The sequence below is a fragment of the Pezoporus flaviventris genome, unplaced genomic scaffold, assembly GCF_033815535.1.
Source record: "Pezoporus flaviventris isolate CSIRO_AGI_PZ_B2104156 unplaced genomic scaffold, CSIRO_AGI_Pfla_v1 ptg000066l, whole genome shotgun sequence".
Classification (NCBI taxonomy): domain Eukaryota; kingdom Metazoa; phylum Chordata; class Aves; order Psittaciformes; family Psittacidae; genus Pezoporus; species Pezoporus flaviventris.
This window is the reverse complement of record NW_026892614.1, coordinates 20,406,079-20,423,746: the sequence shown is the minus strand read 5'-3', so window position 1 is coordinate 20,423,746 and position 17,668 is coordinate 20,406,079. Positions and strand designations below refer to the sequence as shown.

Below are 17,668 nucleotides of genomic sequence, written 5' to 3'. Positions count from 1 at the left end.
CAAAACTCCATGCCTCTGCCATTTTGACAAAACAAATTCTGCAACACATGCAGTAGTAGGTATACAAACATAGCCTCAGGAATAGAAAAATGCATACAGAATGAGCATGTATGACTTTAACAGCCAAATATTGGGGGGGAGCGGAAGCTGGAATTTTGTGAGTATGCATTCACATAAGGCTAGATTTGTACAATCAGAAAATGGGATATCTGCCTTGAGGATATTTAAATGTTCTGGTGCTTAGCTTCATCCTAAACTGTGCTGGTATTTATTTAGAATCATACTATGAATGAACTGTAGAAAAATAGGAGAAGTTGCAATGACAATACAAAATTATTTCCTTGACAGTGTCATCATGTGGTATCAAACTGAGAATTTATAAGAACGGAACATAAGAAATAAAGGCATATTTTACAATCTAAGATTTACTTTTCCCCCCTAAGATATGTTTTCAAGCATGTAACAAAAAAGCTGTCTTCAAGCTTATTGTGATTTAAACAGAGAGAATTCCGCTAGCAAGACAAAAGCTGGGTTGTGTTAGTATTTTCATGTGAAGATCCCAGCAAAGGGGTTGGCTGCAGAACAAAACTAATCTGCTTATGTGACTTGCTAGCAAATGAACAGTTGACGACCTGGCAGGAATGTGTGATGGACTTTGTTCAGAAATGTTAATGTTTGATTGTTATGTGTTGTGTAATCTGAATATCGTGTACTGTTTAGTATTGTAATTATATAGTTGTGTTCCACATGTAATTCCAGAGGCTTTTGCAGCAGACCGGAAATAACGTGCTGCTTATAGGGTTTTGAACCTCGGTTAAGGTAAAATATGACTTACGAATGGTGGCAGTTGTTCATGAGCATCTGGAGTTTCACATCATTGCATATCTCAAGAGTGAGCGATGAGTGGATGCCTTGTTGCGTAAGCAAGGTGGCTTACTTCTAAGGAAGACTAATTTTGTGTGGTACCTTACTGTGCATGTGCTTTTTGTTTATATGCAGATAAATAGGATGGTCTGGAATTAATGGTGCCATAACATTAACTCCTCAAGTAGGATACTTGAGTGTTCACATTTCAGGTAATTTGGAATGTGTGCCAGATGGGTATCACAAGCTAATGTTAACCAGTATTGAAACCATTATCTTTTCTATCCAAGGTGGGGCAGATCTCTGGATCACGAAATCTGTTTCTGATCATCTGATTAGGATACCTGAAGGAAGTCTCTTTTTTTCAAACTGATAAAGAGGCAGATTGTAAGCAAAAAAAAAAATGGTTCTGATTCTGGCTGAGGCAAAAAAACCCTGCCTTATCTGTAGAACTTCCTCAAGTCCTGCTTCCCAATTTAATCCATGAGTTGTTCTGTGGGTACTTCTCCCTAAGCTCAGCTCCTCTGGAGAGTGAGTCATGGCAGCTGAGCTCATGTTCAAAGAGTTAAGTATGCCTGTTCTCCTCCAAAATTATTAAATGGAGATTAGTAGCTTGGTTTACTTTGGTTAAATTGAAAAGTTTCTCTTCAGTGCTTAGGTATGATACAGTCCATGTGATCCTTGGTTATTGGTTGTGGTCTGAGAATGGGAAGCTCTCCAAATAGAGGTGGAGGTTAGGAGTGGGAACCTCTGTGAGAAGAGACTAGAGGCTGCCCCATGCTGAACAGTTGGTTCTAGATGACTCTGCAATGGACCCACCACTGGCTGAAGCTAAGCCCATCAATGAAGCTGGCGATGCCTCTGAAAACGTATTTAAGGAAGCGTGAGTGAATAACAGTGTGCAGCAGCTGTGAAAGAAGAGTGCCAAAAATGACAGCAACAGCTCTGCAGACACCAAGGTCAGTGAAAAAGCAGGAGGATGAGGTACTCCAGGCACTGGAGCAGAGGCTCCCCTGCAAACTGGTGAGACTGTGGTGACTTGTTTCTCAGGTGTGGTCATCTGCACTCAAAAGGAAAAATCATATGTGTATGGAAAAAGGACTATCCTGTAGTCACTGGAAGACTCCTTGAGATGTATTGTCCATATACATGTTTATGCCATTTCCAGTGGGGCTTGGAAGCTGGAAGGAACACTGAAGGGCTTGGGAGGCTGAGATACAAGGCTTACCATGTTGATTTGCACCATCTACGAGATAAGGAGGTCCTGTGACTCTGCACGGTAGGTGGGCACCACCCCTGCTGTGTGAGAGAGTAGAACCTGACCATGTTATGAAGGTCCTAGCTCAGACTAAAAACTACTTGGTTTTAAATTATTGAATGCATGCACTCACATTATGAATTAGCAATAATAGCAAAAAATAATTGCTTCTAATAGCTAAATTTCTTGATTCCTCTTACTTAAGTGGTTGAACAGTTTTGACTTGGGGTTTTGATCCAGAGTATGTGTTGAAGCCTTAATTGGATTTGTCATCAGGGTTGCAGTGTTAATGGTAGAGTAAAGGGGGTTGTGTGGTTTAATGTCATTGAGCAACATCATGCAACTGGAAAGCTGTAATTCTGTTTTGCAGGGAAATAAAAGGTTTTCATCTGTATTTTTCTTATGCTTTGGAATGAAACACAAACATTTTGGTAGAGTTTATGAATCCTAGAAAGCAAGCAAGCAAGATACAGATGTTCAAAGTAACAGCTGAATGGTCAGGGCATTTCATGTGTAGAAGATCCAGTCTCCAAATCATGCAGAAAAGGAACATTCAATAGTAATTTGCTGTTTCTCACATCATAATCACTGAGAGCTGCTTCTGAGTTCTTTCTTGCTTTCACCTTTCTCTCATCATAGAATTAATGATGTTAAATTATTCCACTGCTGTCCCAGAGTAACACAGAGAAACCTGTCTGAAATAGTTACCATATACAGATGTGTTAAATGAGGGTGGACAGAACATCCACAGGTGAAGTAACAGTCAGAAATCTTCAAATTTGGCAGAGATTATTCCATAATTTATGCTTTGACAATTAGTCAAGATAAATTTTAAGTGGTCTTTAATTTTGCTCTAACCGCAGGTACATTCTCAGCAACAGTGGGCTTGAGAAGCACTACTAAAGTAGCTAGAGTAGTCAGAGAGTTAGGTTACAGCTTGTGTTTGGAGCATTCTGTTTGAACTTTGCGCTAATCTTACTAAGACAGAAGTTAGATGAAAAACTTTAGTGTTAATTAGTTCCTGAGAACAGCACACAATGTGGTTGAATATTCCCTGGCAGTTGTGGTGACCTGACAGAGCTCAAGGAAGAGTTTACAAGTGGTCAGCTGAAGCATGCTGTGCTACTTTGGATCTTGAGCTAAGTCCTTGATTGTTGCGTGAAGATCGTATGAGAATGTTTTTCCTCAAAGTTTGATGCAGTATATCAGATTAAAGCAACAACTTGTATCCATGGAGGTAAAAGTTTAGAGTTGTGCTCAAGCTGAAACTAAATTGAGGAGAGACTGAAGAAAGCAGGGAGAACATTAGCAACTGCACATCATTATCTGGAGACTCATGCTTGATAAGGGAGTTAACTTCTAGAGGCATCTGACTACATAGTTGCAAGCTATTGCATTAATAATGAGTTACCCATTAATCAGCTGAGACTCCATGGTAGTGTTAGCAGATGTGTTATACCTTGCAGATTATTATACCTGGAGCAGATTGAGAGAATTTGTCTGGCTAGTCACCACAACTTGGCTAATGACATGCTACTCAACAAGTAATTTGGGGAATTGCCGCATGATACCCTAGGAGCCAAAATCTGGCCTGTACTGTCAGTACATTGCCAAATGCACTCTCAGCAGGTTCGCTGCCACTTGCTTCCCTCTGCGGCATTAAATGCTAGTCTTGTTTGTTTTTTTTTTTTACCTCACTGTAAATGGGATTAATAATAGAACTAATGTTTTTTTTTGTTTGTTTCTTTTTTTTTTTTCCCCAAAACCACTTTGATACGGATATTAGCAACCTTTAAAGTTCCTATTAGTCTTCAAGTGAATGTTCTGACAGACTCATCCATAATGCAATCTGGATGAGGAAAAAACCCTATGTATTTATTGCTCCCTATGGACCATATAGATGTAATCCCATTGAAATGAAGTGAGATGCTAAAGATCTGACTACAGTAATTCTGTGAAATTCATGCAGTGTTAATTCCTAGCATAGTTGGATCAATATATCTAATGTTTCTACTTCCTTGAATTTATGCAGGTAATAGGGTTTGAACAAAGGTATGCAACAGCAAAACAAGTATTAATAAATACAGTGTAGTAAAGGCAATACAAACCCACTCATTCTCTAGCGGTATAGACAGAAACCTTACTAGAACTTGTTTGCTTAGGAAAGACTACCAGCAACTTGTTTATATGACTTAGGAGCACTGCAGTGAAAATTGACAGCTGGATTTGTTACGTACACAAAACTTTTACAGCTTTGAGTATTTTTGGTCTCAGGAGAACTGTCTGAAGTTTGCTAGCTACAGGGAAGTAAGTGTTGTACATACTCATGTTCTGGCATGTGGGTAACAATTACTAAATTTACACATAAGAGGTATTTGAGGGGAAATGGCTAGATTCAGTTGATTTTCATGTGATTTTCAGATTGTTCTAATCCAGGTCATGTTGGTTGCTCCTTAAAATGTCTCAGTCTTGTAAAAATATGTCTCGGTTCTTGAACAGAGTACTAGTTCTCCAAGTCTTAAATCAGTCCTTCTAGGTGATAACGTGCAATTCATCCATCACTCTAGTCTGCTGCCAAGTAACAGTTCAGCAGCTTTACCTTTTTTATAGATCTATGGTTGATTACATGTTCCTACAGAAAAAATTGTATTTGCAAGCATTTGTGAAAGGCAGAGAAGAATTGCAATGTTAAAAAAGAAAGAAAAAAGAGAAGGTATAATATCCAGATCAGCAGCTGAAGTTTAATTAGACCTTTAAAATTCAAACTGATTGTATGTGAACTTCAGTGGAATTCAGAGAGCTTTGCAAAGCACATGGCTGAGAGCAGCAGAGGAATGATAGCCTCTCTTGAAGTATACATAGTCTGGGCAGTGAACAGTTTCTTTGCAGTATTCCTTTTTTCTTAATTTCTATTCTTTTCCTTGCAACATTCTAAAATAATATGCCATTGGCTGTTCACAGTGAGAGTCCTACTTTGCAGTCGTATTGGCCTAAATTACCTATGTAAAAGACCATAATTTAATAGCTTTATAAAGGGCAATTAGCTTTATTTTCATAAAGCCTTAAGTTAAAACTTGCACCAATACCCAAATAGATAGCTTAAAAGGCTAGAAAATGAAAGGTGTATTTCCAGAGGGACTTAATACTGTATACGCTAATAAAATCAATAGAGGGTTTATCTGTTGGCTTATCTGTTATCTCTAATAATTAAAGTTTTAGCTTTAGGCTTCCAAATTTGAATGGTTTTGCAAGAGGTAGAGTCACTTTTTCTGGTAATTGAAGGCACTGACAGTCAGTGGTTTCAATTTTATGCTTTTTAAAGATGAAAGAAACACCTACCTTCTAAGGTTTAGTGTTCAAAAATGTTGGAGATCCTCATTTGGTAAGAGAGATTGGTTTAACTTTCCCCACAAAGAGAGGGAGACCAGAATGATATAAATACTGGTTTGTGCTGTCTTCTTAAAATTATTTAAAGAAAAAGCATTGGAAGATAAATCTAATTTAGTTGTTCCAACAGAATGTGAGACCTTGGCTCAGTTACTTTGGCAGGTGGGTGCAGCTTTTGCAGTATGAAGTCTAAAAGGATGTAACCCTTATGCTTGTTTGGCATATGATCTTTATAGAATAAAATAACACTGAAGCTGTTCTCTTTCAGATGGTGATTGTGTATGAACATAGATAGGTCAGCAATTGCTATCTTGCCTGCAAGGCTTGGCTTGAGTGTGCTGTACCATGGATGATTCTACAGGTCGCATGTGGCAGCAGGTTTGGGGTTTTTTAGAGGGATCAAGGTTGATAACTTTGCCAGACTGTTTACTTCTGTCCCACAGTAGAATGGTAGAACAGACAAACTAGTATCTGTAGTTGCTAAGGGAACATGCATATAGATCAACATGCATATAGTGAATGTGTCTCTTGTGTGCATAATCACTTCGAAATACAGTTGAAGAAAGCCCTGTGAATTATTTTCGCTTGTTTATTATTACATGTCGATAGAGTTTATGTAGCTTGGAAGAAATGGGTGTGTAGTTGAAAAAGAGGTAATTCAGAAAACAAAGGTAAATTAACTGGTATGTTATACTTGAAAGGCATGGTCAGTAGCTCACTTAATGCACTGTTCCTGGTGAGGAGGAACTGTGCAATAGTATTCACTAGGTCTGGGCTGATACTCTGAAAAGCTCCCATTGTGGAAGCAATTGATTATCACTCTGGTAGCTTTTTGAAATGCAGAAGGACAGTTTATTTAGTGTGTCACTTAATGCAGTCAGGGTAGTGAATATTTACAGTATCAGTGATCACAGAGGTAAAAAGAAGTTACTTTATTTGCATATTCATACCTATAGTAGAACTGAAAATAGAGAACTTAATTGTTGCTTTCAGTTTAAGTCATTAGAAATGTGGATGCTTACAAAGGAAATCCAGTAACTGCCCCTTATGAAGCGCTTCACTGTGCTGCCCCTGTCAATTCAGGCTGGTCATCATGCCAGTCTAATAGCTCTATTCCCTTTCCTTTTTCCACCTTAAAAATATTTTAACCACTGGGATAGCTGTAATCAGTGATAAATTAAAAATACTCATAAATTTATGCGGTGTAAAGAACTTTATTAAACAAGATTAAGTTCTTGAGCATTTGGAACATGCTATTCTGCTACATGTGTTTATTAAAGAGCTGCTACATGCTGCAAAGAATAGTTGGCTGGCTGGCAGGAAGTCAGAGAGGGCTTGAAATTTGCATTGAACAAATTCCATGCAAACTAGTTCCAACAATTCATATATATCTTTAAACACTCCATTTTTCTGTTTTATGGGTGGGAAGCTGAGAAGTGAGAGATCAGATCAGGATTTATTCTGCAAGATGCCCAGACCATGAATTTGTTGTCAAGTAAATACCAATTTTGATAATTTATGAAAATAATTCCAGTTGCCTGGAATTTGAGGTCACGAGTGGCACACTGAAGAACTATTAAAATTTTGGCCACATTAGTGCCTATTATTTATATATGAATCTAAGAATTTTTCTATTTAGGTTTATCTCAGAATAGGAAAGGCTGTTGACAACCTTTTATATAGCAGTAAACCTTCCATAATGATCTTAGCTTGAGAAAACAGTGTCTGTGTAAGCGTGCAGATGACTTAATGTCTACAAGTAAACCAAGAAGATATATAAGTAGGACAGTTTAGATCTAGGTGCTAACTTTCAGTAAACTTGAAAGCACTTTGGGGGGAAAAACACAAGAAGTTTCAAACAGCTTGTATATTTTCATGCAGTAAGGAGCAAAAAGTACTGAGAAAGATCATGTCATTTGAAAATGGAAGTGCTCACAGCTGTTCAGGACAATGCAGTATGCATGTATAATACAAGCATAACTCTGACTCTACAGTGTGTGCCACTGTACTTCAAAGGCTATTGTAATATTGTTTGTTAACGTGACCGGTCTATTTTTAGGCTGATCTCCAAACTCTGTTATTCCTTCAAAACAGGTGAAGAAAGAACTGCAGACTGGTCAGCTGGTGACTCTGGGGCCAGCTGTGGCTTCCACGTTGGCATTGCCTTGAGGGATGGGCTGTGCTAATGGGAAGGCATCTGTGCGAGAACTCGAGCTCCAGTGGAAACAGGTCACTATGGATCTCAGCAACATACACACACCAAATTAAGTAGTCGGAGTCCCCTGTCTATGATCTAGTCTCCAAAGTATGTCATACACATCTTGGCTCTTGGCTGCAAGCTGTTGCCATGACCTGTGGAAGGTTGCTAAGCTGCAGGCTGTTTACACGCTTGCTCTAGGCTGCAATCCCTGTTTTCAGGGGTTTCTTTGTGGCTGTGTGAAAATAAGTGTTTGTTCCTCAGCAAGGATTATATGTGTCGGGTAAGTGAATTCAGTGAAGCTTGCTGAAGCTCTTGAAAGAAGAAAGGTACAGTTGAAAAAATGGTAAAGACATGAAACCAAGAAGATGAGGGGGCAGCAGCAATGCACTGGACTGATACAGTGATACAGCAAAATATTCATACAAGGAAATAAACTATTTCTTAAATATTGTTGGTCATACATAAAACGCAAGAAAAAGTCTGTATAATGAAAACTAAAGAATATATTTTTCTTAAAGTGGTGACGGGAGTATAGCATACTAGAACTTCGTATCAACCAAGAATTTGGGGGGGGGGGTCCAAAGAACGCTGAAACTGTGCTCAATTAGATGGTGCACTAGACTGGAGGCACAGTTGCTTGGGTCTGAGTGCATCTTTTTTTTGAAAGTGGAAGTCTCCACAAAAAAGGTACATTCTTCTACTTAAAACTTTATCTGTCACGTTGCACATCGATTTTGGCTCAGACTGCACCCTACAAACTAATGGAGTAAGTTTTTAGTATTCCACACAGCCAAGTGTTTGGTTTTACACTAGGTCTTGTTTTGAAAGGGCTGAAACACTTCTTCCCCCTGCCCCTCCACTCCCCAGCAGGTATTTTAATAGGAAACTTAGTATGTCATTGGTGGTAAAAAGCTGTTTTCAAACAATGTGCCTTATAATGAGTTGGCATTGTAACAATTTACTGTTACTGTTTTTCACACAAGCAGCACAGTACAAGGCACTCTGCAGTCACGGAATCCTTCTATAGGAGTTTATGCAAGCCTTCTTGAGTAAATCTCTCCCTGTGAGCCAGGCAGAAAAGCCACATTGCCAGAACTGTAGTTTGCCTGGGTACATATTACCCTCATGAAGGCACTCCACAGATATGTGAGCCTGGCCTGGAGCACCCATCTAAGAACTGTGTAGGTCACTTTGAAGCAGGGAAGGAGCTGTGTGCTGGGCTTGTCTGTAGTGTTGATACCTGGGCATTGATGGGGCTGATACAGCATACTGAAAGGGCCCTCTGCTTTAATATGTTGGGACTTTCTCCAGCTCCCAAAAACATTTCAGGCTGGGGAGGATGAGAAATAGCTTTATATTTTTATTAGGTTTTGAGAAAAAGAAACCTACCAGAACAGTTATTCCTGTATGTGTTCTCATAATGTTTACTGTAATGTTATTGCATGCTTATGCTGCCTAGTTACTTCTAAAAATAACAAACTTCTTTTATTTTTAAGGCAACAGGCTATACAGAACCCTGTGCAAAAGTGAAAATAATCTCCTGTAGTGTCCCACCTATTGTTACAATATAATTTTCCAACACAATTCCTAAAATGGTCAGTCATGTCAGAACTTCTGTAGCTTTGTCTGCATAAAAGGCTGCTACAGGCACTAAGCAGCTAAAACAGTTCATGCAATTATCACTGCTCTGACACAGCACCGAAATCTAAAAAGAAAGAACAGCAGTGCTTATCTGGTAACAGGTTGTTAAATTGCTTAGTCTTCAGGCTATAAAGATAAAATCTCAGCTTTCTTTTTCTTAGCTGCTGTACTGTCCAATTAGAACAAACAGTGAAAGTATTAGTTCATACTCCTCTCTGAATTATCACAAGGACAGTTAGACTTGAATTAGGTTTGGATCCGCACATCACTGATTAGTTTAGATTTATTAATCATAATAACTTTCACTTAAAACAGTGGTCCTAAATTATTTGCATTAGACTAGCTGTTTTTTTTTATTTAGTTCAGCCTCTGAAGAAACACAGGCTGTGTAAATTTTTCAGCAATGAACATTCTGCCCAAATCACTAATACACCTAAATCAGCTTACCACATGATACAAATGTTTTTCCTTTTTAAAAGCAAGTCTGTACAGTATGCCGCCTTTCTCTCTTCTATAATTAGCACAAAAATTTGGAAATTGCAGTAACACTTTCTCTGTATCTTTACAAGAAAGAAAATGACCTAAAAAGGGAAGAAAGGCTAGTCTAGGAAGGAGCAGAGCTAATCTAAACACCCACAACTGGCAATCAGGGGCACTCCCCTACCTTCCCTCCCTCCCTTCTCCAACCCGATCCTTTCAAGTGTCTGTGTTTTGGTTTTGTTTTTCAAACTCTGTCTTCACTACACATTTCCCTACTTGGAAATATTATCATTTGAAATCACTGTACAGCAACAACAGATAAAGCTGTGCCAAGCAGCAAACTGGCCCATGGTGTAAGAAGGTTTGTCATCAGTAAAGAACATGTACTCCACAGACATAGGCTACCCCAGCATGGAAGTATTAAGTTCATTGGTCATTTTAGTTGTATCCATGCTGTTCTGTGTGCTATTGCTGTACCTAGTAGGCACTTTCTAAATAACAAAATTATGAAGAAAAATATGACTTTCCACTTGGAAAGCTGAATTACGGACTCCTGCATACTGTTTAACTTCTTAATTAGGATTTTTGTTACAATTTCAGCCAGCAATATTTTGTCTAAGTTTCCTGAATGTAACAAATAATTCAAAACTCTTGAGTTTACAAAAATACCAGAGCAATTTTACAGCAGAAAGAGACAGTATTACAGGGCTTCTGTAGCATATGAAAGCCATAACCATATCTTTCCTGACTGGTCAATCATCCACAGCAATGAGATTTGTATGAATGCAGATCTCACCATTAGCATTTCAATAGGGCCCTATGCAGAAAGGTTAGATTTGTGATTCTACAGTAGTGCACAGTATTAGAAAATGCCTTTAAGCATGTTTTATGTGTACATATATATAATCACAGCTCCCATTTTTGTACATTCAAAGTTTTCTTTAGAACCCTGTTATCTACAGCAATTAAGCAGAAAGTGAAGATGTAACTGTAGATGTTAAGTTGGTACACAGCCTCAGTGATTACTCCTGTGAAATCTCCACTGCCTGCACACAATTTGGATAATAAACCAGACATAAAGGCTAATTATCTGGAAATTACATAAGGCTAAACCTCTCAGTACAAATCGGGAGAAATCTGACGAAGCAACTGATTCTCGCAGAGATGCTAATGCTATGGAAAAGTAATCTCTTTTCATACAATTCCTCCTATATAGTCAGTTAGAAACATAGTCAGCATTGACTAATAGCCAGTAAGGTACCAGGGCCAATAAATTGAAGGCTTTAAAATGTATCTGGCGCTAAGCATCAGTGAGTCATTTACTTAGATTTACGGTGAATTGAGGCCTCCACTCCAAAGATGCTGTAGGTTAAGTACACTGCTAGCCCCTAAACAGCTGTCAAGCATACAAAGGCACGGTGTTTATTATTACAGTTCAGTCCTACCACTAAGATGGTAACTTGTTTCTTCCTGCAGGAATGAACAGTTAACAGTAGTTTGAACTGTTAACAGTAGTTTCTTGAACAGTTAAAAAGCAGCTTGACTACTGGGGTTTGGGCCCCTTTATGCTAGATCTTTTTGATGGGACCTGTAAGGCTTGCCAAGTTGTAAGCAGGACTTAGAGGAAAAAACTTAGAAAAGGAAATGGTTGTATTTAATTTTGTGGCTGTAAAAGATGACTGGATTCTAGGGAAGGCTTTTAGGTTTTTGTCCCGGGATCAGCAGTAGCAGTCATTTTTCTCCTTCTTGGTAGCTGGTGCGGTGCTGTGTTTTGACTTTTGGCCTGGGAACAGAGCTGATAACAATGATGTTTTGGTTTGGCCAAGGACTTTGTGAGCCTCATGCTCTGCCAGGGAGGAGGGGAAGCCGGGAGGAAGCAGAGACAGGACACCTGACCCAAACTGACCAAAGAGGTATTCCATACCACAGCACGTCATGCCCAGGATGTAACTGGGAGTTAGCCGGAAGGGCTGGTAGACTGTAGGGTTGGAGGAGGTATCGGTCGGAGCTTGGTCGGGCTGGGGGGGTGAGTTACCGGTTGGCTGGTGATGAGGTGTTGTATTCTCTTCCCTTGTTATTTCCTTTATCATTGTTATTATTGGTGGTAGCAGTAGTGATCTGTGTCATACCTTAGTTACTAAACTGTTCTTATCTCAACCCGTGGGAGTTGCATTCTTTTGATTCTCCTCTCTGTTCCTCTAGGAGTAGGGGGAGGGAAAGAAGGGGGGGGGGAGTGAGTGAACGAGTTGCCTGACTGGGTTTAAACCACGACAGTTTTAGAATTTTGTTGAGGACTGCAGGGGAAGAGCAGAGCACTGTTATGGCAGTACTAGGATAAGGAGTCGTTTTGGCAGAGGAAACTCGCACAGACCTTATGGCAATTACAGCTCACCAGTCTCAGATGTAATGCTAATCCATTTTATCCTGTCTACAGCTCATGGTCCATTATTTGATCAATAAAAATTGCTCTTCTATTCCCATTACCCCCAGCCGTGGGAATTCTGAGTCCTAAACTAATCTCTAGTTCTAGTTTTTATCCCAGTTTTGCAGGATCCAGAATTAAATCCAATTTTTCAGCCTTTCTTGTTTGATCTCCCGATGCTAACCCTAATCTGAACTAGGGATTTTGAGGAAAGAGCAGGAAGTCAAGCTTGTCAGTTTCTGGCATCTTTAACTGTAACCTAGCACCCAATATTGACAGGCACAAAATGGATTAAGGCAGAACCTGGAAAAGAAATTGACTGAATTATTTATAAAGCTAGTATTTGGCACATCAGAGTCTAAAGAACAATTTTTTATATCATTCCGCATAGCTTACAGGTCTAAGATGAGGACTTGGTACTTAAGGGCACAAAGAAGTTAAGGTTTGTCTAAAGGTACATATGTTGCTGGGTTTATTTTACATTGAGGCTTACCAACAGCCAGGAACTAAGCTATCAATCAGATGTATTACTGGATCCTAAAGCTTCTAACTGGGACTGTGACTGGAATGCGCAGAAGGATATGGTTTTATCTAGACACAATATGCTGGGGTGCTTTTATTGCTACTGGCAAGCTTTAACTGTGGGATAAAACCCCATAGTTCATAGTTACATTCTGTATTGCCCGTAACACTAAAACTAAGGTGTATGGTAAAGGGGTAGAAAGACAATTCTAAACAGGTTATCTGTAACTCAACTGTCAGGTTATGGAAAAGGGAAGACAAAAATGTAATGTTCTGTTCCACAAAGACAGCAGTGCTAAAGTGAGGGCTGGTACTAGCAGGAATGCATGGAGCACAGCCAGAATTCCCTTAGCTTTGGTGATGTCTGAACAAATAGTGGTGCATCGCTCACACAAGTTCAATGAGGATCACTGAAAATGAGCTAAAGCACTCTTAGAAATAAATTTGGCTGTACATGCACTTCAGTGTGTCATCACCCCTGAATGCAGGAAACAAGCAGCCCTCATCTGAGGCAGGATTTCTTTTGACTCATTGAAAGGCCTTCATCCTGTTCACACAACTTGACCTGAAGTTACCACTCCTCTGTTTCTGGCCTTAAGACGTCCGTGAAATGGGTGTATTCACACAACAATGGACCTATCAATAGCTGGATTGCATCCTCTTTCTCAGTCATTCTTTGCAAGCCCTTAATATTGCTACAAGTAGCAGCTACCAAATTACAGACAGAAGGACAAAACAGAGTACTTGGGAGCTAGAGTTTTTTAAAAAGCTTTCTAACCTCCCCAACATTTCACGTTTCCGATCTCACCACAATTGGCTTCCCCGCCTGCCGAGAAGATACAAACATCCTGCATACCTCAGCGTTGAGGCTAAACCTTGTTTGTACCGCTGCACATATGGTGGTTATTTAATGACATTTGCTGTGCTAAATTAAGTCTGGGCTCCCCAGGGTAACTGCAGTAGCTTCATTTAACGAAGCGGTTAACACATGCGAACGCCCGTATACAGAACGTGCAGCCACTTGCAACCTGGAATCCCAGTGCGTACTCGCAAAGGTAATCCCCCACTCCAGCCCCAACTTTAAGACCCTATCCGGGGTAGGTATCGGTTTAACTCCCAAAAGTGTTCTGGGAGGGAAGTCCCCTCTGCTACGTGCGGGCACACAGGAAAATCCCTGAAGGACGACACGACACGACACGACACGAGCCTTCGCCCACATCGGCCACGACCGCCCTCCGCCCCCCCTCAACCGGCGCCCCGGCTCCGGCCGGAAGTGCGGGCCCGACACGACCCCCTAGCGGCGGCGCGCCCCAACGGAAGAGGCTCCGGTCAGACGGAGGCCGCTGCCCGCCATGCTCTTTCGTTTTGGTGTGGTGCTGCCGGCGCGGATGACGGAGGGCGGAGGCGTGCTCCTGGTGGCCGGCTCCAGGCCGGAGCTGGGACACTGGGATCCGCAGCGCGCCGTGCCCATGAAGCCGGCGCGGCCGACCGCTCCGCTGGCTGGCCAGGAGCCCGCGCTGTGGCTGGCAGAGGTGGTGCTGCCCGACCAGGACGCTTCTGACCCGTTCTGGTACAAGTTCCTGCGGCGGCAGGGCGGAGACCTCATCTGGGAAGGTAAAGACGGGCACTCCAAACGCGACGAAGTGCTTGCGGGTCCCGGTGGCTGGGCGGTGCCACCGCCTTTGTCCCGCCCAGGGGAGGGGTTTGGGCCGGCGGGCTGAGGCGGTGGTGCGCGGTCGTTACCCTCACGTCGTGGGGCGGCGGTCGGCCCGGAGGGGCTGCTCTGCGGGGCTGGGCCCTAGGCTCCAGCTGCCCCGCCTCGTGCCCGGCGCCCCGGAGCATCGCCCAGGGGCCGGGAGCGGTGTCCCGGGCAAGCAGGCCGTACTCTGCGCCTCCGGCTGTCGGCGGAGGCGGATGGCCTGAAGCGTGCTTGCAGGTAGAATCTCCTAGCCTATCGTGACATGACATGTCGCTAATAAAACCGTTTTTAACGATGTGATGCGGGAGAGTGAATGCGGAAGGCAGCTGCTGTTCTAGGTTAGTTAAAGGTCTTGGAAATGGTTTCATTATCTTTTCGTTACTTTAGGCACCCATTGTCATGGTGAAGTTTTGGTTCTTTTTCCTCTTTCTTTCCCCACAAGTAAAGGTGTTGGAAGTGCCTACTTTATGCATCAAGGTGTAACTTTATTTCAGTAAGCTGAAATGTGCTGATGGCATTTTCAGGCTGGTTAATTTTGCTATTGGCATTAATAAAAAAACAATAATTAAAAAAGGGTGAAGTTCCAGCCTGTTTCAGTAGTACTTCCACGGAGATTTTCTCCTGTTCTGTGTTGTCAAATACTGACTAGCTTTAGTCAGTTTCCATGTGCTGTTCTGGTGTATTTAGGTATGATAAATAAAAGAAAACATGCATATAATTGAATGCTGAGGCAAATAAAGCGCTAAATATACCTCTTGTCACTGAGGAATGGATCTAACTCAGTGAAAGGAAGGCAGATGACTAGGTAATTTCTAGTTTTTTTAACTTACAAAATAGTTTTATAATCCATATACCAGAATAAAAAATTGTAGAGCAGTTGCTCTTCAGCTGTTTTTTAGGAATATATATCACACTTTTAAAGTGCCATTCTGTTACACAGACTAAAACATGCATGTCATCTTAACTGTTCCATTTGTTTTTTCTTGTCTATACTAATAAAAGGTTGTGTTAATCGTGCATTCACAGAGGTTTACATCATGAAGTACTGTTTACACCATGCATTAGTAACTGTTTTATTTAGCAGCTAAAATAAATAGCATATTCTGACTGCTTTAACCGTGTTTTTCTTTTGCAGAAGTGCAGGAAAAGTGAATTTATGGAATAGAAATCTTTACATCTTTCCAAGGAAACAGAATTGGGTCTGTTTTGAAGGTGCTGTTGTACATAACATGCCAATGATACTGGTATATAAAAGAGGTCCTCACCACAGAGAATATAGAATTAATAATAGAGTGTTCCAGTCTGTAGGGAATCTGCAATTGTAAGGTGATGGTTACTGTATAGTTTGGAAGCAATGATACCTCAAGGTATTGTCCATATCTGGGACTGCATTTTGTGAATGCAGTCTGAATAATAAGCATATTCTGTTTTGGCAGTAGTCCTACTGCTGCAGCTTTAGGATTAACCTGTGTGGAATTCTGTTCTTGCCATGGTGAATGCTTGACAGTTTGAGCTTACTTAGCTACAATGATGGAACACAAATGGGTGTATCATTCAAATGCAGAGGTGGTTTTTAATTAGTCATTCATGTCAGCTATTGTTTTCTAAGTTCTTATTTACAGGAAAGAACTAAATTTACATAAACAGTGAAATTTGTTCATCATGTATTATATGAAGGGAGCATAAGAAGGTTTTTCTGTACAATAATTAAACAATATCTTGCAGTCCTTTTTTATGTTATTTTAATATTTTTTTTTAATTATTTTTTCAACTGTATATCAATAAAAGTTTTGGCTGTCATCTGTTCTTTCTTGTAAAACTCACAGTTTGCAAAGGCAGTTGCCCTTTCTAAAATAAGAAAACATTTTGGTGATACACAAATGCTGTGCTTTGACTTTTTAGTATCCTGTGTGTTTAGAATTAAGATGTGCTTTGGAAGACATATAGCAGTTATGGAGCATCTGCAGTTTTGAAGACATGGTTGTGAGGGGTAGAGGAAAGTGCAGAACAATACTTGCTCTGAGTTTAGGAGTTGAGGCACTCATCTGTAACCAGGGAAACTCCTGGCCAGTTATGGATGTCAGATGTTTACTTATATGGGATGTGAAATAATGTGCCATGTTTAAGAAAATTACTCCGCAAGTTTTTTATTAGTACGCCTGGTGTGAGAATTCCACTACTAATGCATATGATTTTTATAATACTATAGTACGTGTTGCATCATGTGTTTTGCGTATGAATTTAGTTTGTCCTTACAGCCATTCAAGTGCAGTGGGGAAACTGAAAGATGAAGTGAAGGTATTTGTTTCTGTGGTCTAGAAGAATCAAAGTCATGGGTCAGTGTTCTGTGGCTTTTGGGTTCTCTCAGGTGGTTTGGTAGGAACCTTCAGGTGAGGCTTGGCCTGTGGGAGGGCTTTGTTGCTTGTATCTGGAGGGAACTAGCTCTCTAGGAGGAGGAGGCAGCGGGAGAGAAAACTCTTGTCCTTCTGAAGGGTCACGTACTTACTCTGCTGCCCCAGGTGACAGTGCCAGTCTTTGTCCAGAGCCTGTCACAGCCATTGGGCTCTTCTGGCTCAAATCACACAATTTGTGTATGGATTCTGGGCCAAGTAATGTTTCTTCAGGTTTGGTACTTTGCTTATCTTCTGTGAGTCAAGTTGAAAGGCCTGTTACCCAGGAGGGTTTTCAACTGCTACGTATCTATGGAAAAACAGGTTATGTTGAATTTCAGAATCTGGGAATAGGTTTGCCCATTAGAAAAAATAAATGAATGTATATACCCTTTTTTTAGTGTGTGTTGTTTTGTTTGTTTTTGTTTTTGTTTTTTTTTTCCCCCTCCAACTACATCCCATGTATTTTTCTGTGTACTTTGTTTTTGATCTAGATTCTTCAGAACTGGGTTTATTTCTCCCTTCCAGCATGGAAAGTAAAGGTATATTGTTCTTACTGTCAAAACAAAATAAACACAAGGTGAAATTTATGTTTAAATTTGTTTTTGTGAGTTTGTTTGAATGCTTGTCAGTGCCTTTAATCCTCTTTAGTCCAGTCTAAATAAACTGCAGGTACTACACAAGATACTTGTTCCATAAAAGAAGAGTTACTAAGGGTATGCCACAAACTGTATTTTCAGATGCTGGAGTACAGTCTGTTGACTCCTCATGTTTTCTGAAGGGGTAAAATTATATATAAAATACA

The 17,668-nt window shown here is 40.5% G+C and overlaps 2 protein-coding genes across 2 annotated transcripts in view; both read left to right on the top strand.

Annotated features, from left to right (window-relative positions):
* FBXO30 (F-box protein 30) overlaps nucleotides 1–17,668 on the top strand; it is a 322,115-nt gene that overhangs the window by 18,786 nt on the left and 285,661 nt on the right. The gene's annotated exons all lie outside the window — the stretch shown is intronic.
* EPM2A (EPM2A glucan phosphatase, laforin) overlaps nucleotides 14,015–17,668 on the top strand; it is a 41,435-nt gene continuing 37,781 nt past the window's right edge. Inside the window, exon 1 of the mRNA XM_061471428.1 lies at nucleotides 14,015–14,388. Coding sequence (XP_061327412.1) covers nucleotides 14,127–14,388 — 262 coding nt within the window. The 5' untranslated portion in view covers nucleotides 14,015–14,126. The remainder of the gene's footprint in view (nucleotides 14,389–17,668) is intronic.